This window comes from Vicugna pacos, chromosome 19, assembly GCF_048564905.1.
Source record: "Vicugna pacos chromosome 19, VicPac4, whole genome shotgun sequence".
NCBI lineage: Eukaryota > Metazoa > Chordata > Mammalia > Artiodactyla > Camelidae > Vicugna > Vicugna pacos.
Window position 1 is genome coordinate 34,688,264 of NC_133005.1, and position 21,164 is coordinate 34,709,427.

The following is a 21,164-nucleotide window of genomic DNA, read 5'->3' on the forward strand; positions in this document are numbered from 1 at the left end:
GTTGTTGTTATATGTGTACTGTCACACATAGGGGAGCCAGCCTCAAGTTCCTGTCACACTGTGTGATGCAGCAACAAACATTATTTCTCTAAGTTTCAGATTAATCATCTTTAGAAAAAGGATAATCAGTTTAACTTTAGCATTGTTCATTATGCTTAAATAAGATGTTGCTTTTGAGGGGCCCAGTGGATTGCATACACTATTCATGTGTTCATTTTCCTTCCCCCATCATTGGTACCCTGTTTGAAATGATGAAGAAAGGCCCTTTGGTCTGAGGGTTGCTATGACACCAACCCTCAGCTCCAGAGGCACTGCATTTCATTCATACACAGGGCAGGTCACCTTTTCAAACATGAGACTCTTTGTGTTGGCATAATGTGGTTTCCAGCAACTTTCATCAGCCCAGCCTACTTGAAGTTCACCCAGAACCAATTCTATTTATAGTGCCCAATTTTCCAAGTTTTTAATTTCATTATCATAATTGTTAGTGTCCACTCGGTCATCTCCATGGTTACCAAATCTGCCTGAACCCCTCTGTCTGGCTGTTAGCATAACTGACACGTCTTGCGTCCTTCCACTGACCCTAGCTGGGGCTATGTTGTGTAGTAAATCTCTTCTCTGTCATCAAGGGTTTTGTAGTTAATAGATATTGTTTAATGATCTTTAGGTCCATGTGGCCTCTATACTCTGTTAGCCTCCAAACAATGATGAAGACCTTTGCTGACATATTCCTGGCACCTACAAGGCTAATTACCCATTCATAAATCTTGACTTAGGAATGCACTTCCTGATTCCAAGCATGTACCCCTATATCCTAGGTTAACTATAAAATTGTCTCAATGGCCCCTCGAAGTTTCAGAGTACAGCTGCAAATGCTGCTGGATTGCTGTCCACCTGATCCTTCCCTGTAAGTTACCCTATAATAAATTGAACCATTGATTATATGGAGCTTCCTGTCTCGTTTTTCATTCTCAAGATACCTTCCTTCTCAGTTCGAATGAACACTTTTCATTCCCTCTTACCTCCTATACCCTCCTTTGGAAAATCCACTGTGCAAACATATTCACAGCCCCAGGCTTGCTATGGCCAGACTAGTTCTGGCTTCTGTGGTAGGAAACTAGTTTAAAACCTTTCAGTGGCTCCCCACTGTGCTTCAGATAAAGACCCATGAGGTCCTCCATGGGGCCCTATGTCCCTCTTCCAGATTCATCCTCCACCAAACTCTTTTTTGCTCTCTGATCTTCAAACACATTTGCCTTCTCTTGGTCTTTCACTCTTGCCAGGCTCCTTCTTGCCACTGGGCCTTTGCACCTGCTATTTCCCATGTTAGAAGTGCTCTTCCCTCCCCTTGTTGCCTAGATCCATCTAGGCATCCTTCCATTCTCAGCTCAAATGTCACTTCCTCAGGGAAGTCCTCTCTGACTTTTCATAGGAGGGAAAGCCCAACCTTTGTAATTCCTGGTGTCCCTCAATCTCTCTTCTTTTGCATTGCTTTTTTGTTTATTTGTATGACTATTTGATTAGTGGCAGGACTTAGTTCCTCACAGGCTGTTGATCTGAGGGCCTTAATTCCTTCCTGCCTATTGCCTGCAGGCCACCCTCAATTCTGGCCACATGGGCCTCTCCATCGGGCAGCTCACAACACAGCAGATGGCTTTGTCAGAGTGAGTGAGTAAGAGATCAGGAGAGGATGAGCAAGGTGGAAATCACCATCTTTTATAACCTGATCTCTAGAAGGACAATCACTTTTGCTGTAGTCTGTTTGTTAGAAATGAGTCGCCAGGTCCTGCCTCCCCTCAAGAGAAGTCATTTCCAAAGATGTCTACCAAAAGGCCTGATTAGAACTTTTCCTTTCCCATTTGGGGCAACAAGTGAAGAAGGATTCTCTATTCTCTAGGGTAGACAGAACCTAACAGCAGGCATGCAAACATCCTCATGACTTAAGACAAATCACAGAGATCAACAAAGACTGCATGCCCTTTTTCATCATATAATTTCTACAAGTTATCTGAGGAGTGGAACAGCCCTGGCTTTTCTGTACCAGGTCTCCGTGACAATTCCACATACTCACCTGAAGGAGTAATTGTCACATGGAAAAGATCAAGAGGCATTCTTGGGCCCTTCTCCATACCAGAAAGGCAGTAGAGCATGACAGAGAAGATCCTGGTGTTTCCCATAAGCTTGATACTAGAGTGTATCCTTGAGCACTACTGATTTTATTTGTTTATTATGCAAGCAAGTTACCTCACCTCCCATTGCCTCAGTTTCCTCATCCATAAAATGGGTAAATTCTAATAATCCCAATCTCATTAGGCAGTTGTAAATACATGTAAGGTGCTTAAATCAATCAACCCTCAATAGTTTAAAACTACTGTTTCTGATTACTATTGTGGCATAACAATTTACTCTGAAACTTTGCAACTTAAAACAACCATTTAATTATACTTGTGGAATTTGTGAGTCAGGGCTTCAGACTGGGAACAGTAGGGATGGCTTGTCTCTGTTCCACAATGCCTGGGACCGCGGTTGGAAAGATTTGAGGGCTGGGCGCCAGAATCATCTGAAGGCTGGTTCTGAAGCCGGTGCTGGCATGGCTTAAAGGCTGGGACCACTCACTGGAGCAGCCACACATGACCTCTCTATGTGCCTTGGGCTTCCTTACAGCATGGTGGCCTCAGTGTGGTCAGACTTCTTAGAGGCTCAGGGTTCTGGGTGCCAATGTCCCAGTGACTCAGCCTTAGAAGTCATACAGTGCCACTCTGTGTAACCTACTGGCCAGAGCAGTCACAAGCCCACCTAGATTTCAAGGGAAGGAACAAAAAATTTTGAAGCCAGATTTTCAAACTGCCCCAGCTATTATTACTTTCAGAACTGGACACGGGTCCCCTGGCTCAGAAGGCCATGTCAATGCTGTCTTCATTGCTGAGATGCGTATCTGTGTCTGTGGTACCTGATTTCTGCTAGGTGAGGGCATGGCTACTCATGCATGTGAATGAATGTGTCTACGTGTGAATACACAGTGAGAGGTTGGAACAGCCATGTGAGTGCTAAGTCTGTATATGTGTTTTTGCCTAAGAGTGAAAATTAGCGGGGGTGTCCTCAGCCTGGCTCCTTTCCAGAAGTCCAAGCTTTTATATCTAACTGCCCATCTGTTTCCACATGGATGCCTCATGAGCACCTTAGACGTCACACAGCCAAAACAGAACTCCAGATCTCCTTTCCTGCCGCAAGCTGCTCCTCTCCCAGTCTGTTGGCGCTTATCCAGTCTGTCTCTGATCTGCTAACTTTTCTCCATCCCCACTACTATCACCAGAGTCCAAATCAACTTTACCTCTCACCTTGCAACAGCCTCCCAAGTGGTCTCCCTATTTCCACCCTTGCTCCCTAAATAACCTGCTAGAACTCCCCAATTATTTCTGTGTCCATTGGAAAAAAATCACATGCTGACCCTGGCCTCCCAAGAATTTCAATAATCTGGCCTTTGCCAACCCTTCCCTCGGGCTCCATCTCCCTCCACTCTCCCTCTCAGCCCCTGTGCTCCAGATGCTATGACTTCATTTCTGTTCTTTATGCTCCACAAGCTCCTTCCCGCAGGACTTTTGCCTTTGGTCTTTCTTTTTAAGACCTCAGCTTAAAAATCCCCTGCTCAGAGCAGCCTTCCCAGAGACAGCTCCCCAACCCCAGAAACTCCCTGCTTCCAGTTAAAGCAACGACCTGTGCCTGCCTGACCCATCACCCTAGCTCAATTCTCTACCTGGCCTGTGTCATTGTTATTTCTCTTAGTTATTTATCTTCTTCCCCATCAGAAAATAAACTCCACAAGAACAGAAATATCGGTCCGTCTGGTTCTCCCAGCCCATCCTCAAGGCCTAGGACAGTGCCTGAGGGCACATGGGAGGTGTCCAAACGCGCGTGTCCAATGAATGGATGATGAATTCTTGGGAGAGTGAGCAGCTGAAGTGTGTGTGTGTGTGAGAGTCAGTGTAGACGCAAGAGTGTCTGTGTGTGTGTACACAAGCTGGCTGGAGAGACCAGACTAGCGTGGACTGCAGCGATGGGGGTGGTCTCCTTCCTGCTGGGAGGATGGCTTGTGGGGGTCCTCCCTCAAGGGATGACAGTGGGTGGGGTTCCCCCCACGGGGAGGAGGGTGGGCGGGGTCCCAGCCAGGCCGGGGCCAGGCTGGGGACGTCCAGGGCACACCTCTGTCCCGCCTTCCAGGCACAGGGGGCCAGGGCTGGCCGACGACGTGGCGGCGGCGCTGCAGGCGGGCAGGCGGAGAGGGAAGGACGCAGGCGGGAGGCGGGCCGGAAAGTTTGTGGGGCGGCTGCAGCTGGGACTCGGCAGGGGGATGCGCGCCCTGTTCCCCAGCGCCCCCAGCACGCCTCGGAGAGTCCGGCTCGCCATGGGTAAGTTCCGATCCGGCGCTGCCGGCGGGGAAGCCCCGCGACCCCGTCGGTGCGCGCGCACCCTCTGCCCTCCGCGGCAGCGCCGGCACCAGATACCGCCCACTCGGGTGGCAGCCGGGACAGCAGGCCGTGGCTGGGGGCTGGGAAGGGACTTGGACCCACTTCCTTCCATGCTCCTTTCTGCCCAGAAAAAAAGGTGACCCGAGAGGGCTCCTTACTGGAAACAGCGCTTACTCCGGGCGGCCAGGTCCTCACCTGATCGCTTGAAGTCTTAAAACATCCCGCAGGCGAGTGAAATCGTTCCTATTCTGCAGATGAAGAAGTAGAGGCTGGAAAGGATAACTCCACTTATCAACTCGCTGAGCACTTCTGCTTGCGGCTCACTGTTCTAGGCCTGAGGATGCCACCCCGTGTAAAACAGACAAGCCCTCGAGATGCTCAACAGGAAGGAGACAGAGGAGATTCGAATCCAGAATTATTGGGGGAGTAGGGAATTTCTTTGTTGCTCCAGGGGACTAAGGTTCTATTTTTCCCCCCTCTGGATTCAGAAGCCTCAAAAGGTCATTCAATTATTCATCCACCTACTATGTGGTAGACATTGGTTTAGGGGTTGGAGATTCAGTGGTGAACAAGACAATTATCCTCTCTTCTATGGGGCTGACATTCCAACTGGGAAGCTAGATAAATAAGTAAATGAATAAATAGTCTCAGAGAGTGGTAAGGTATGGTGCAGCACATATAATGTGGTGTGACATAGTGGAGAGGGAGGTGGGTTCTTTAGGTACATGAGAGTGGGGAGCTCTTAGAATAGAGGGGCATTGGAGCTGAGACATTACTCAAAAGAGGCAGGCCTGCTAATATCTGGGAAAAGAATTTCCTGTGGCAGAAACAGCAAGTGCAAAGGCCCTGAGGCAGGAGTGAGCTGGTGTGGCTCAGGCAGTGTGGCTAGAGCACAGTGGGCAAGGGAAGGGGGATGGAAGTGAAGTCAGAGAGGTAGGCAGGGGCTAGATTACATAGATCTTTGTAGGCCATGGTGAGAAGTTTGGATTTTATTCCAAGTGACAAAGGAAGCTGGAGAAGAGTTTTAAGCTGGACATGACCTGAATTTGTGTTTTAAAAACTCACTCTGGGTTGTTCTGTAGAGAATCATAATAGATAACAGTGGCTGTCAGGTTAGGCAGGCAACTGATATAGGTACTACTGTTATCCCCATTTATTGATGGGTGGCTCAGAGAGGTTCAGTGAGTTACCTGAGGTCACACAGCTATGGAGAGGAAGAAGGTGGGATAGAACTGCAGCACTTTGATTCCAGTCTGCATTCTTAACCACTGTACCACCTGGCCTCTCATGCACAGGGTAATGATGACCAACTCCAGAGTCTCTTAATTACTGAAGCACACTGCTCCACAGCCTGAGAAAAACCGAGGCCCAGAGAGTTCAGAGTCCTCCCAAGGACACTCAGCTTGGCCCTGGCCCCTTCCACCTGCCTCTCCTATCCGTTTATTGCTTCCTAAGTTAATTCAACAGCCATTTACTGAGCATCTACTGTGGGCAGAGCCGGGGTTAAGTGGTAGTGGTGGAGGGAGGGACAAAAAAACAACTGGTACTAGGCTGCCTTCTTCACGGAGGGGTCCAGGGATTGGGCCCTGTGTATGGATTTTGGGGTCAGAAAGACCTGGGTTCCAGCCTTCATTCTACCACTTCTCAGGTGCATCCTGACCCTGGGACAGTATAGTCAATTTCTCTGATCTTCAATTTCTTCATTTATAAAATGATCACCGTGAAATATCCTATTACAGGGCAGCCATGAGAATGATATGAGAAAATGTAGTTAAATGCTCTGCTCACCACCTGCACATGGTAAATGGTCATTTACTGTAAGCTGTTATTTTATTTTTATCACACCCAACATTAAGACTTTGGAGTTCAGAATGCTCAAGTTCAGAATCTGCCCTGTCACTTTACACACTGTCACTATGGGCAAATGTCACCCCTCTGTGCCTCAGTTGCCTCATCTGTAAAATGGGAATGGCACCAGAACCTGTGTCATAGGGCAGCTGTAGGGACTGAGGCAGCTGATACAGTAAGGTGTCCGGAAGAGGCAGTGAGGCTGGCTACAGTGACTGCTCTGTAAGTATTACCTGCTGTCGGGACTTTGGAAGCCAGCCATCTGAATGAGGATATTTACATAACAATGTAAATATCTTCACCCAGATGGTTTCACTCCTGGTTTTTCCCTGGAGTTTCAGGGGAAGACATGGCAGGTCTCTAGAGCGGGAGGGACCCAATATATCACGACTCTGGTTGAGATGCTGCTCTAGTGTCATCAACCAAGGGTGCCCTGGTACTTGTAGCTGGTGATTTGTGCACCCAAAACCTGGGTTCTTTCCACTCCACCTGCCCCCTCATGCTCCCCTTGGGAAGCTTTGCCCTCCACAGTGAGGGGCTTAGAGAATTAAGGGATTTCCTCCCTCGTGAGACAGCATCACATACAAACTATATTTAGACAGATAATCCATAGAAAGGGAGAGTGGTCCCTAAAACCAGGCTGGGCCATCCTAATATGGAGGCCAGGATTTAATCCACTTCCTGTCCATGGCCCCTTCCAGGCCCTGGACATCCCTAGATGCTCAAGAGCCAAGGTCCTTTCTCTCTGGACTCCCTATATTCTGAGTTTGTTCATTCATTCAGTCATTCATTTGATCATCTGTTTACTCATATTGAGTGCCTACAACATGCCAGGAACTGTCCTCAGCATCAAGAGACAGCTGAAAATAAATTCCTGTTCCTTTGGGGCTGACATTCTGGTCAGGAAGCCCAATAAATATGTAAAATATATAGTTATTTCAGAAAAGCACCATGGAGAAAAACCAGCAGGGGAGGGGAATAGTGCTGGAGGCTAGGGGGGCTGCAGTTTTAAGTAGAAAACCAGGGAAGGCCTCACAAGAAGGCAATATTTGAGCAGAAATCAGAGGGAAGCGGGGGTGGGTAGGGGCTACTGAAATGGAGGAAAAGGGGTTTTCGAGCTGGTGAAAAGCCTTGAGTTGAGATGGATTTGCATTGAGGAGGAAAAGCAAGGAGGCTGGTGTGGCTGGAGCCCAGTGAGAGGAGGCAGATTCTACAGGGCCTGAAAGGCCACTGTCACAACTTGGGTTTTTTCAGAATAACATGGGAGCCTTGGAGGCCTCTGAGCAGAAAGACGTGGTATGACTTAGGCTATCACGGGATCCCTCCGGCTGCTGTTTAGCATTAGATTAAGTTAAAATGTGTCTGACACAGTCCCGGAATGGGACGTGGTGATACCACCCTGGTCCCTGACTCAGTCATTGGTTCACTCAGCAGAAACTTTATTGAGCCCATCTTGGATGTCAAAGTGGGGCTGGGGCCCTGGGGGCACAGAGACAGTAAGTTTCTGTCCTTACCCTGTTCAGTTTAATTAGGAAGACACATCAGTTACTCAAGATGCAGTGTGAGCAAATGCAGGAGAATGCAGAGTTGGTTAGAAATGAAAAACAGGACTTGGAAAGTTGAGGACTATGTACAGGAGTTAGAGTCTCCCTCAAACTAGTTTAACAACAACAAAAAAAGTTGGGGGGGCATTATTTATCAGTTACTGAGAAGTCCATAGCTTCAGGCATGGTTGGATCTAGGGGCCCAGGCAGTGTTGTCAGGAATCCCTCCCAGGGGTATATGGCTCCCAGCTGCTCCAGGCAGGTAAACTACCAGCTTAGCACTCCCAGGAAGCAAACACTCTGGGCTGGACTGACCGTCATTGGCCCAGGTTTAGCCACGTGGCATTCACCACTACCCAGGGCCATGAACCTGCTGGCTGGTCAGATCTGGGTCATGGACACACCTCTAGAGCTGGGTGGCAGGGGTGGAGGTGGGGCGGTCATCTCTATCCAGATCAGGAGACTGAGAGATGAAGACAGGACAGGAAAGGGTCGCTCCCCACAGAGTACGGGGGAATGATGCCAAATAACAGACATGTATTACTGGGGACCACCTTGGGGAAGTGACCCGTGAGCCAGGACTGAAGAGAATGAGTGGGTATTTGGGGAATACAGGTGGGACAAGAGAGGGACTGCACATGCAGAGGCAGAGTGGCCTGAAAGTCTACAGTGTGTGCTAGGAACAAGTGTTTGCAGAGTGTGTCTAGGAGGTGGCAACAGGGGCCGGGAGGAGATACTCAGTAAATGACATCTGTAATTATTATGACTTTATCTCACTTTTACTGTTGCTGTTCTGCTTGTACCACTGTAACCTGAATTTGCCCTCCTGCATTTTCCAGTGGAAACTGGACAGTCAGCTTTGCCTCTGAGCCCTTTGGCTGGGTTCCATTTCACCTCAAAAGGAACCCAGAAAATGGCAAAAAAAAAAAAATTCAGTGTTTTCATTTGATTGCCTCACATGGCCTGGAGAACCTTCTCTTCTGGCAGAAAACTCCAGGAGCCGAGGGAGGTGGGGCAAAGAGAGGTGACGAAGGTGCAGGACCTGTGTAGCATAATCTCCCCAGGATGTTGACTGACAGTCATGAAGAAGGACAAGGCCAGGCAGGGGGTAGGGGGTTATTTCCCAGCGGGCAGAAGTGATAGGGAGAAAGGTGAGCAGGAAGGGGAGATGATTTCTCCACCCATGAAACTCCTCCCCCTGCACAAAATTTGCCAAACAGAGATGAGGAGAGGCAGAAGTAAGAGGAAACAGAGTAAAATCTTACTATGCCGAGGTTTTATAATGGAGTGGTTAAGGGTATGGATTGTAGAGCCAGATTGCCTGGCCTTTTTTTTTTTTAATTAAGGTATTGTTGATTTACCGCACAGGTAAAGTGATTTTTATATATATATATACATACACACATATACACATATGCTTTTTCAGATTCTTTTCCACCCTAGGTTATTACAAGATACTGAATATAGTTCCCTGTGCTGTACAGTAGGTCCTTGTTGTTTATCTATTTTATACATAGTAGTGTGTATCTGTTAATTGCAAACTCCTAATTTATCCCTCCCCACCTTTCCCCTTTGGTAACCATAAATTTGTTTTCTTTGTCTGTGAGTCTATTTCTGGTTTGCAAATAAGTTCATTTGTATCTTTTTTTTTTTAGATTCCACATATAAGTGATATCATATGATATTTGTCTTTAACTTACTTCATTTAGTATGATCATCTCTAGGTCCATCCATGTTGCTAGAAATGGCATTATTTCATTCTTTTTTATGACTGACTAAACATTCCATTGTGTGTGTGTGTGTGTGTGTGTTTGTGTGTGTATACAACATCTTCTTTATCCAGTCATCTGTCAATGGACATTTAGGTTGCTTCCACGTCCTGGCTACTGTAAATAGTGCTGTTATGAATATTGGGGTGCATGCATCTTTCCAAATTAGTTTTCTCTGGATGTATGCCCAGGAGTGTGATTGCTGGATCATAGGATAATTCTATTTTCAGCTTTTTAAGGAACCTCTATACTGTTCTCCATAGTGGCTGCACCAATTTACATTCCCACCGACAGTGTAGGAAGGCTCCCTTTTCGCCATACCCTCTCCAGCATTTCTCGTTTGTAGACTTCTGAATGATGGCCATTCTGACTGGTATCTCCCTGTAGTTTTGATTTGCATTTCTCTCATAATTGCGCACATGGAGCGTATTTTCATGTGCCTGGTGGCCATCACCTGGCCTTTGAATCTATGCACAGCTACTTACTATTTTTGACCTTCAGCAAGTCACTTCGCATCTCTACCGATCAGTTTACTCATTCATAAGTAATGTAAAAGTCCACCTCACAAAGTTGTGGTGAGAATTAAATAAGCTATTACACTCAAAGTGCTCAGAGCAGCACCTGGTCCTTAGAAAACACTCCATAAATCTGGCAATAGTGTTATAAATATTCAGGTACTGGGTAGGGGTGGGTGAGAGATACATCTGGATTACTCTAGATGCTTCGAGAAATATTTAAGTTTATGTATGTGAATTCAAAATTAAGAGTAGCCTGTATAGCTGCTCTGCCAATATGGTAGTCGCTGGCCATATATGGCTTGTTTCACATTTAAATTAATTAAAATTAAATTTAAAATGCAGTTCCTCAATCGCATTAGCCACATTTTAAGTGCTCAATATCCACATGTGCCAGTGACTACCATGGATCACCTCTCTCCCCAGTTCAAGCTTTCAGAGGCTTCCACCTACTGGGAATGAAGTTCATCAGTGTCCTCATGACCTGACAAAGCTCCAAATGATCTGCCCCTGCCTCCCTCTACCTCATCCCCTCCTGTTATTCTCACTGGCTGGGCTGCAGCCACTCAGGCCCCTCTGCTCAACAGCATTGTGATTAAAAGCCCGCACTCTCTAGCCACCTCAGCTTTGCCACTTGCTGTGTGACCATGAGAAAATTTCTTAACCTCTTTGTGCTTTAGAGGCTAATACTAAGAATAGTATGTTTTAAGGTTGTTGTTAAGAATTAAATGAGTAAATACATGTAAAGCTCTTCAAACAGGTATAGTAACTACCATATGAGAAAAAGCTATTGATCGTAATAATACTGTGCCCATGTAACTTTTGTTTTCCAGGCCACTCTTCATCCCTCCTGCCCCTGTGTGCCTCTGTGTCTTTGCTGGGCGGCCTGACCTTTGGTTACGAACTGGCAGTCATCTCGGGTGCCCTGCTCCCACTGCAGCTTGACTTTGGGCTAAGCTGCTCAGAACAGGAGCTCCTGGTGGGCAGCCTGCTCCTGGGGGCTCTCCTTGCCTCCCTGGTAGGGGGCTTCCTCATCGACCGCTATGGCAGGAAACAAGCCATCCTCGGGAGCAACTTGGCGCTGCTAGCAGGCAGCCTGAGCCTAGGCCTGGCCAGCTCCCTGACCTGGCTGGTCCTGGGCCGCTCAGCAGCTGGCTTTGCCATCTCCCTCTCCTCCATGGCCTGCTGTATCTATGTGTCAGAGCTGGTGGGGCCACGGCAGCGGGGAGTGCTAGTGTCCCTCTACGAGGCAGGCATCACCGTGGGCATCCTGCTCTCCTACGCACTCAACTATGCACTGGCCGGTACTCCCTGGGGATGGAGGCATATGTTTGGCTGGGCGGCTGCACCTGCCCTCCTGCAGTCCCTCAGCCTCCTCTTTCTCCCTGCTGGTACAGATGAGGCTGCAGCCCATAAGGACCTCATCCCCCTCCAGGGAGGCGAGGCCACGAAGCTGGGCCTGGAGAGGCCAAGATACTCCTTCCTGGACCTCTTTAGGGCAAGGGGTAACATGCGAGGCCGGACCACGGTGGGGCTGGGGCTGGTGCTTTTCCAGCAGCTGACAGGGCAGCCCAACGTGCTATGCTATGCCTCCACCATCTTCCGCTCAGTCGGATTCCTTGGGGGCTCCTCAGCTGTGCTGGCCTCTGTGGGGCTCGGTGCTGTGAAGGTGGCGGCCACCCTGACCGCCATGGGGCTGGTGGACCGAGCAGGCCGCAGGGCCTTGTTGCTAGCGGGCTGTGCCCTCATGGCTCTCTCGGTCAGTGGCATCGGCCTCATCAGCTTTGCTGTGCCCATGGATTCAGGACCAAGTTGCCTGGCTGAGCCCAATGCCACCAGGCTGTCAGGTCTCCCTGGAGACTCTGGCCTGCCCAGGGGCTTGTCTCCACCTCTGCTGCCAACAACCAGCCACAGCCCAGGGGATCCAGTCTTGTCAACCTCTGAGAAAGCCAAGCCTCATCCGGGGGCTGGGGCCCCCACTGCTTCTCCCCCACCGGCTCTGAGCACCGCCCCTCCTGCCCCCGGGCGGGCCCTGCTGCACTGGACCGCGCTGGTCTGCATGATGGTCTTCGTGAGCGCCTTCTCCTTTGGATTTGGGCCAGGTGAGTGGGAGCTGTCTCGCAGGTAACTATGGAGCCTTCCACTGCCCCCAGCGGGGACTGAACAAAGGAACACAGGTGGTGGCTTGAGCATGAGAACACTGAGCTCAGACTTCAGGGCTCCTCCCTTCCTTGCAGGCACTTCTGGAGACAGAGGCCTAATCCTGTTGTAAAATTTTCTTTCTTATAAAGGCCCCAAATCATTTAAGCTTCAGGCCTTATAAAACCTGAATGTGCTCCTGGATAGCTCACTCAAAAGAGTTTACAGGAAAGGAATTTAATGAATAGGGTGACCACTCATCCCAGTTTGCCCTGGACCCTGAGAGTCTGGTGTCCCAGGAAACTCCTCAGTTTCCTGGTCAAACACAGACTGCTGGTCCCTCTAAAGGAACTCTTACAGCCGTGGTGGGGGAAGCAGCCGGGAGAGACGGTGTCAGGGGCCTGACAGCCTGCTTGAATCTCACTGTTGGGGACCAACTGCGGGACCATAGTTGCCAGGCCCCGGGTCCCGGCCGCAGCCTAGGAGTCCTCCCTGCTCTCCTGTCCTAGTGACCTGGCTCGTCCTCAGCGAGATTTACCCCGTGGAGATCAGAGGGAGGGCCTTTGCCTTCTGCAACAGCTTCAACTGGGCCGCCAACCTCTTCATCAGCCTCTCCTTCCTCGACCTCATCGGTGAGTCCTCTGACCTCATTCCTCGGGCCCATTTCACGGAATTTCTGAGGATTTTGTTTGGAGCTTCGCCTCGCCTCCTGCAGCTGTTTTGCTGCTGAGGTGGATGTCCTTTTCCCTCCATCCACGTTTTCAGATGCCGAGCACATGCCACTGGTCAGTGTTTTAGATACGGGTGAGTGGGCTTTCCCATAAAATCAAGATGCCCGAGGTATTTGTGGATTTGGGCCCTGGCCCTTTGCCTGCCTCTGGGACAACCAGCCCTACTCCTGCTTTAAGGTACTTTTATTTGACAGCCTGTTGGTCATTCTGCAAATCAACCATCTGGAGAATATACTTTGGGTGAAGTGACTTTTAGCGCTCAACCTGGAATACTGGGCGACCAGTTGGCCCAGGCTGCACCCCGCCCACATCCCCACCCTGTTGTTCCTAGGTGCCATCGGTTTGTCCTGGACCTTCCTACTCTATGGGCTGACTGCTGTCCTCGGCCTGGGTTTCATATATTTATTTGTCCCGGAAACAAAAGGCCAGTCATTTGCAGAGATAGACCAGCAATTCCAGAGGAGACGGTAAGGGGGTCAGGGCTGATCTGGGGGGGAATGTGGCATCAAACCCAAGCACTTGACTTCAGGATTTTAGTCCTCATAATTTTCCTTTGCAAAAGTGTTTTTATTCTCTTCCTATTGCTCTTACTGCCTGGACACTATGAGTTTTGCCCTGTCTCCATACATGAGTTGTTTTCCCTGAGTTGCTTTGTGTCTTCCTACAGCAGAGTTTCACTGGACTTTAAGCTCAGCTCATAAGGATTTTAAAAATCATGCAGTTATGAAATCCCAGGAGGTTAGAACAGCTGGATTCTAAAACCACAGACTCTTTGAGTCATGGAAGCTCAGAGAAACAAAATATTGTAACCATGGCCTTTAAAAATCACACACTAAAAACTGCGGACTTGGTCCACTCGTTTAGTGGGTGTTATTAAGTCCATACTATGTGCCAGGCAGTGGCACTGGGCCTTAGGAAATGTGACTGAGAATAAGATGGAAAAGGTCCTTGTCCACACAGAGCTTCCATTCTAGTGGGGGAGGGGAACAGGAAATAAATAAGCCAACAAATGCAGCGACAAGAGCGTTTCAGTTAGTGATGTTAGTTGGAAGAAAAGGAAACAGAGCAAAATATGGAAGAGACCTTTCCATTCCCGTGGTGATATGAGCACAGAGAAAAACTTTCAGAAATCCCTCTTTTATCCTAACTTCTCAGGAACCCATTCCTTCACTTTCAGTAAATATTTTCAAGTGCCAGCTGGGAGCCAGGCACTGCACTAGGCTCTGGGGACAGACTCGTGGCCAAGAGACAGCCTGTCTCTGGACTGAGGAGGAAGTTACATTTTAATGTAAGGGGCAGAGGTGGATGACAGAACAACTAAATGCATGAATAAGATAAATTCAAGTGACAGTTACATCACAAGGAAGATAAGGCAGGTTAACCTGTCAGAGCGTGAACTCGATATGCAGGGGAAGCATTCAATGTCTTTAGCTGGGGTCCAAGTGTACCATGGGCACATTCATGACATAAGTTTGTCATGAACTCTTCATGACCGGGGGGGATATTTTTGTGTACCTGTTACGTTCGCTGCTCTATTCCCAGGGCCTAGAACAGTGCCTGGCTCATCACAGGCCATCAGTGAACTTAGCTCTATTGAATGAATGAAAGGATGCTCAAGGAAGGCCTCTGTGAAGAGGTGGCAAGAATGATGAGAAAAAGCCATCCTTTCCAAGAGGGTGTTCTAGGAGGAGGGAACAGCCAGAGTGAAGGCCCCGAGGTGGGAACAAGTTGGGTGTTTTGAAGAGGGAGACAGGAGACCCATGAGACCCATGTGGCCGAGGCTGAATGAGAAAATGGAAGTGGAGGGCGGTGACGTGGGAGACACCAGCTGCAGCCAGGGGCTTCGCTGTTGGGCTGAGAGTGATGCCACTTCTCAGCAGGAGTGACAGGAGCTGGTCTTTGTGCTTAGAAAGGTGACTTCAGCTGTGATGGGAGAACTGGCTGCAGGGGGCACAGGTGGACAGAGGAAGACCAGGAACGGTTGGGTGGTCCAGAAGATGGAAATGCATGCCAAAGCAGGAAGCAGGAAGGGTCAGGTAGGAGTTGGGGTGGGAGTCCAGGGGATGGTCCACTTCCATCACCCCCAGGGAAGGCCACCAGGCTCTGCCACCCTCTAACCCCACTCGCTCTCTGCTTGCCAGGTTCACCCTGAGCTTTGGCCATAGGCAGAGCTCGGCTAGCGTCCAGTACAGCCGCATCGAGGCCTCTGCAGCCTCCTGACGAGTCCATCTTCCCAGAAGATGCTGGAGCCATGGCTTTGGCAGACAGTCTTCAGCTTCCTCCTTGCCTGGGATCCAGGGCACAAGTTCTGAGGTGGTCCTTCAAGAGTCGCCCCTGCTCCAGAAGAGGTTTGTTTTGCTGGCACAAAAGGGATGAAAATATGAGAACCCAAAAGTCTTCATTTTGGGTCTCTAACTCTGAGGGTTCCTGAGGCTCTGCATTTTGCCTCGGTTTCCCCATCAGCTCTGTGCATCTCTGCAGTAACAAACTCATAATGAGAACATCTTGTGGAACTTGTTGCTCCATGACTCTCAAAGAGTCTCTAGGGTACCAACCTGGCAGGAAGCCTCTCCGGGAATCATCCCTAAATCCAGCTGAGAAAGCCGTATTCTCTGCTCTCTACTTTCATCTGGCTGGGACTTTTTGCTGAGGTAGAAGCCAGCTTTTTGGCTCTTGGATCTCATTTTGTTCAACTCCTCTAAGTCTCTTACTCAGAATATTTGTCATTCACCAGCAACTCAGATGGTTGGTAGGAGGCTAGAGTTCTAGTCCTGAGTCCGCTGGTCTTATTGCTGTCTGACCGTGGGGCTCAATTTCCCCCATATGTACAATGGGAGAGCCAAACCTGGTGGTGCTTAAGATCTCTTCTGATGCCAATGAGCTGGGATTCTAAATGCTGGCAATATCAGATATTCAACATGGGCCCTGCTCTCAAGTTGCTAGTCATCTCTTTAGGGGATATAAGTTTTAATTAGGGAAAAGGTGAACAGAATTCCAGAGTTGTGTGCACTAAAATCCAAGGGCCATTACATGCATGTAATGTGCTCCAGAAGCTGTTTCCAGGATGGTGCAGGAGGACTTTGCAGGAAATGAGTTTGGAAACCTGCTTGTCGGTGTTGCCTCCACCTATTGGCAGCTACTGACCTTGGGTAAGTGACAACTCTCTTGAGCCTCAGTCTCCACTTCTGCAGAATGGGTATGCTTGTGTACCTCCCCACCCCCAGGATGTATTTAACCTCTGTCTCCCACCAAGGGGGTCTTCAACTGGTCCCATTCAGCTGGTCATGATGGAGGGCTTTTCTATTCATCCTCAATACCCAGACCCCCCACCTTTGAGACACTACAAAGGGTCACCCCCACCAAGGGGTGAGTCAGTGGAGACTCAGCAAGGAGCTCAGCCCCTACAGGACTCTGGCTCCTCCTGAGTCCTCCTCTCCTCTCATTTCTAGATACTTCCCTTATATCCAGTGATGTGTTGGAGCTGGCTTGTGCTGGCTTATGAGAGCCAATTGTTAAATTTTGAGGATTTTTGCAAGCTGGTTGTTAAACACAGCTGCTAAAAAAGTTAAATTATATAAACTTAGATTCTATTAAAAACCAAGGGAGTATAAGCTAAAAACTCATCACTTCCTTATCTTACTACATTTTGCTGTATTATCTGTGCTCTTAAGATTACTGATATCTATTGTATCACATGAGGAACAATGAGGGGAGGGGGAGAGCTCCACAGAGACTGGGGGAACACTGCGGATCAGGGCTTGATTGCTTGTTTTGTTGATTTTCCAGTTTTAAGTACATGATGGATAAAATGTTTTTTGTATTTTTTATTTTAAATTTTATTTTGATGGATAAAATGTTAATAATGCACATTAAACGTAAAAATGTGTCATGTCTGTGGCTACTATATTGTGAATGGCACAAAAAATTGAGGGAATCATTATCTAATCATTATCTAATTCAGCCAAATTCACCAGACACACGTCACTGGTGAAGGAGTTCTGACACGTCTCCATTGTTTTACTTTCATCTTACTCATTAACATAAACAGAAACTTCAACCAGCATTTGGGTGGGAACTGCATTCCTGCTTCCCTGATATGCGTAACTTCTTTGCTGAGTCATATTGTTATCAAGCATTTATTCGTGGTCTAATTTTTTCAAATCATGGCTAAATTGCAGTGATAGCTAGTTTTGGAATCAAGAGTTTGGTAGAAAAAGCAACAAAAACCTATTACAGACCTGAACTTGACCTGCATCCTGAAGCAGTGCTGGGCCAGCCAACTCACATATCTGAAAGTGAGAAAGGAATGCTAGTTTAAGATTCTGGGATTGCTTATTACACAGCCAGTGCTGACTAATACAGAATCCAACCAGGTAAAAGTATTTTTACCTCACCCACTGAGTACACCACTGCCGGGCCTGAAAATGCTAAAACAGAACAATAATAATGGTGATGATGATGATGATACAGTCTTTGCTTTCAAAAATAGAAGATACTGAAAAACACAGAGAAAAATAAAACCACCTAAACCTTACCAATCAAATATAATCACTAACAACATCTTGGTGTATAGCCATCTAACTTCTTGTGTCTGCTGACAGCTGAAGCTAGTTAGATAGGAAGAGAGATGAAAGGCAACCTCAGATTAAAACCCCAGCGGCATCTCTGACTCCTTTTTTTCTCTCTCACATCCAATCAGTCAGCACATTCTGCAGGCTCTGCAGAATTCGATCTTTCTAATCACCTCCTCCATCACCATCACCACCGCCACCACCTTCTCTTACCACCAATATTACAACCACCTGATAACAACCTTCTTACTTCTGTTCCAGCCTCCTCATCTAGTCTCCACCCAGCAGCCAGAGGATCCTTTAAAAAACAAAGTCAGTCCATGTCTCTCTTCTGAGCTAATCTCCCCATGATGCCCCTCTTCCTCAGAGGAGCACGCATCACCACCTTTCAGGCCCTCCGTGGGTTTCTGGCCCTTTCCTTTCTGACCTCATCTTTTCTCAATTGCTTCTAACACATCTGACACCCTTGGCCTCCTGTCCTCAGATCCTTCCGTGCCTTGTGGTAGGAAAATGTGCACACAGATATTTGTACGACCCCCACCCTAGGTTCTTTCTTTCAAAAGGTTCAAAAGTTGTCTTCTCCAGGAGGCCTTCCCTGACTACCATGCCTAAAACTCCACACTCACAATACATACACACACATGCACACATTGATACTTCCCATTCTTCTCTCCCTTCCCTGCCTCTTGCTACTCTCTAACATACTATGCATCTCACTTATTTGTTAATTTACTATCCACATTCACTGATAGAGTAAGCTCAACAAAGGCAGGGCAGTTTGCCCTTTTGGTTTACTGCTGTATTTCCCATATCGAGAACGGTGTCTAGAATAGTACATAAGTAGACACTTAATATTTAGGGAATGAATGAATAGACAAGTGAATGCAAAGTGCCTGGAATGTTGAAGACAGAGAATAAAGGGTATGTGATAGCATCAGAAACCTTAAAGAAAAGTGCTTTCTTCCTCTTACATTGTAGATGCTGTAAAAAGTTGATAAAATTTTTTAATGGAGCATAAATACACAGTCATAAAGGCCACTGGCAGAACAAGCAATGATATAATTAATACAAACAAGGAGCTGACAGGAAGAAGGGGCAGTGGAGGGAATGCATGTGAACAAAATTCCTCACGTAACACTGGACATCGTTTAGGGTTGATAATTTAAGAAATAACACTCTACTTTTTTTCCCTAAAGCAAAGGCCTCAATGCTCTAAAAACCTGTCCCTAAATGTATTACATTTGGCCCAGATATTGCTTTTAAATTTTCTGAGATACTGCCAACTTTTGAAACTCGGGATGGTTTACATATTTTTGCCTTCTCTTCAAAGAGATCTGGCCACACTGGGCCTGCATTCTGACGCCTGGCCACCAGGTGGCGCGGCAGAGTAGCAGCCATTCTCTTTAGACATGGCTTAGAATCTTCCGTTGGCTACAGACCCCACCCAGATTTTCATTCCTGGTATACATAATTAAGGATAACGATTTAAAAAAAATTTTTTAAAAAGAGAGAAACACAAAATTCTAACAGTTGCCATCTCAAGGAAATAGGGCCTTGGAGTGTTAGAAAAATGGAAGACGAGAGTAGCTCCCTGTTTTGAACCTTCTATGCTGTTTGTATGTTCATATGAGTTTGGGTACATGTGTCCTGTTTCAATAATGAAGGGACTACTTAGATTTAAAAAAGCACTTAAAAATGCAGCTTTTACGTTAGAAGAATTGCAAACACTGAAAAATCTAAAGATCAAAAATAAAAACTGTCCAAGCCCTGCCAGTTACTAATAACATTTGGGGGTATGTTCACTGAATCTTCTGCCTATGATGATAGATCAAGCTAGTTAAAAACAGAGATAGACATCTCCATGATACTTTCATATCACTGAGATCATATGTAAAACGTGGTGGCACGTACCTTTTTAGATTATCAGGCATTTTACAGGAGGCTGAGTTCACATACATTTTACTGCCTTTGCCAATGTTAAACATTGTATCAGTGATTTCTCCCCGTATCTGGCTTTTTCTTTACTTCTGAACGTGGAGAAAATCGAATTATGTACGTACCAAGTCAACATTCCAGTTTTCCTGGCAAAGGCTGATCTCTGCCAGTGGAAACAGAGTGTTTTCATTTTATTTCTTTCTTTCTCCCCGTCATTCTATGCTTTTCTGGTTTCTCTATGTGCATATTTTCCTCCTGGATCTGGCACTATGAGTTGCTAAGTTCTTCCAGATTTGGGGTAAGATGCCATCCTAAATCTCTGGGTTTGACAGGCAGGGTCAGTAGATATTGAGATATGATCCAAAAAGCTCATTCTGAGGCCATCTCTCAATCAGATGTCAACTTGTGAGGTGGGAGAATTTGGCGCCTACACTGCATTCGGCCGCCAGCGTTCACTGCCTTCTCCCTGAAACTCATCTGGCACACACTGGGCACAGAGTAAGTTCTCACTACATCCCTGACAGTTGGAACCAGATCAGGTAACTCTTGGCAGAAGATACAAAATTTTTGCTCCAAATCAACTATTCATTGCCCTCTTTACCAATATCTTCAAATCTGAACAGCATTTAAAGCACCAATGGCCATCCTAACTTCTCTAATGCCATTTTTGAACAGAGTGACAATGTGACTCCTATGTTAGCATCTGAGACTTCCAGCCCTTTCTCACACCTGAGCTGAAGCCTCATTCCATACAATGTGGGAAACCACCCCGCCCGCTATCACTGTATCTTTGAACTTGCTCGTGGGGCCTAGACATTCTGGAACATTGAAAACGGAGAGATCAGAAGGTGCAGTCACCAACAACTCTAGTCTCCCTTCCAGTGCACACTCAAACACAATTACGGGGAGAGTTCTTCACCTGGCCCTGTGTGATCTATTATGCAGAACCAGCCCCTGCCCTAGGTTTTCCGCTCGCTCTTGGATAATGATAGGTAACAAAACGTTGAGAACAATGAAATGTCTTCCAGTCACTTCCAAGTGTAACAACGGTCTAAATTTAGTAATTAAAATGTAGAGTCATGTCAAAATTTCCAAGCTCATTCATGTTACACCTCTCCCCTGCCCCACTCTTTCTTCCCCCAACCTCCCACCAGTCGCCGAAGATGTAAGGGGCAGGAAAGGCCTTACCTGGTTGACGCTGCCTGGATGTAGCACCTCGCTTTCTGCGCTGAGCAGGCGTTTGCAGTGATTCCGTCTCTTATTGAGGCATGTGTGCGCATGCACTTACGTGCGTGCATGGGCGTCTTGGCGTGCGTGGGCGTCTGTGCGTGTGTGTGCGTGCATGGGGGAGGGGGGCTCTTGGCCCACAACTAGGAACCTCTGAATGCACTTCCTCAGACGCAGGTTCTGGGCATCCCATGGTCCACCACCTGCACTTGGATCCCTCACCTTTGCAGGTGGCCCTGCCACTGAGCCTCCCACGTGATCACAGGCCAGCTGCTTCTGAGGTTCACAACCGGTCCCCGGGAGAAAATTCAAAACCTTTGACCTACTCTAGAGCCCCTTCTTGTTGCGGCTGGCAGTAATCCATCAACATGTTGTGGGGGGTCTCCTGTAAGTGACAACGGTGATTCTTGACTCCATCT

The 21,164-nt window shown here is 47.6% G+C and overlaps 1 protein-coding gene and 1 long non-coding RNA gene across 2 annotated transcripts; one reads left to right on the forward strand and one right to left on the reverse strand.

Moving 5' to 3' along the window:
- Positions 1–4,271: 4,271 nt before the first annotated feature.
- SLC2A10 (solute carrier family 2 member 10) lies at positions 4,272–16,911 on the forward strand. Its single transcript, XM_072944334.1, has 5 exons — positions 4,272–4,406; positions 10,976–12,244; positions 12,791–12,913; positions 13,344–13,479; positions 15,154–16,911. The coding sequence occupies exons 1-5, from the start codon at positions 4,349–4,351 to the stop codon at positions 15,230–15,232; spliced, it is 1,665 nt and encodes a 554-aa protein (XP_072800435.1). The 5' UTR covers positions 4,272–4,348; the 3' UTR covers positions 15,233–16,911.
- LOC140687447 (uncharacterized) lies at positions 13,859–20,773 on the reverse strand. The gene is made up of 3 exons (XR_012061780.1): positions 20,707–20,773; positions 17,251–17,301; positions 13,859–15,370 (listed from the first exon to the last, which is right to left on the reverse strand). It is a non-coding gene; the product is annotated as an uncharacterized lncRNA (long non-coding RNA).
- Positions 20,774–21,164: the final 391 nt, after the last annotated feature.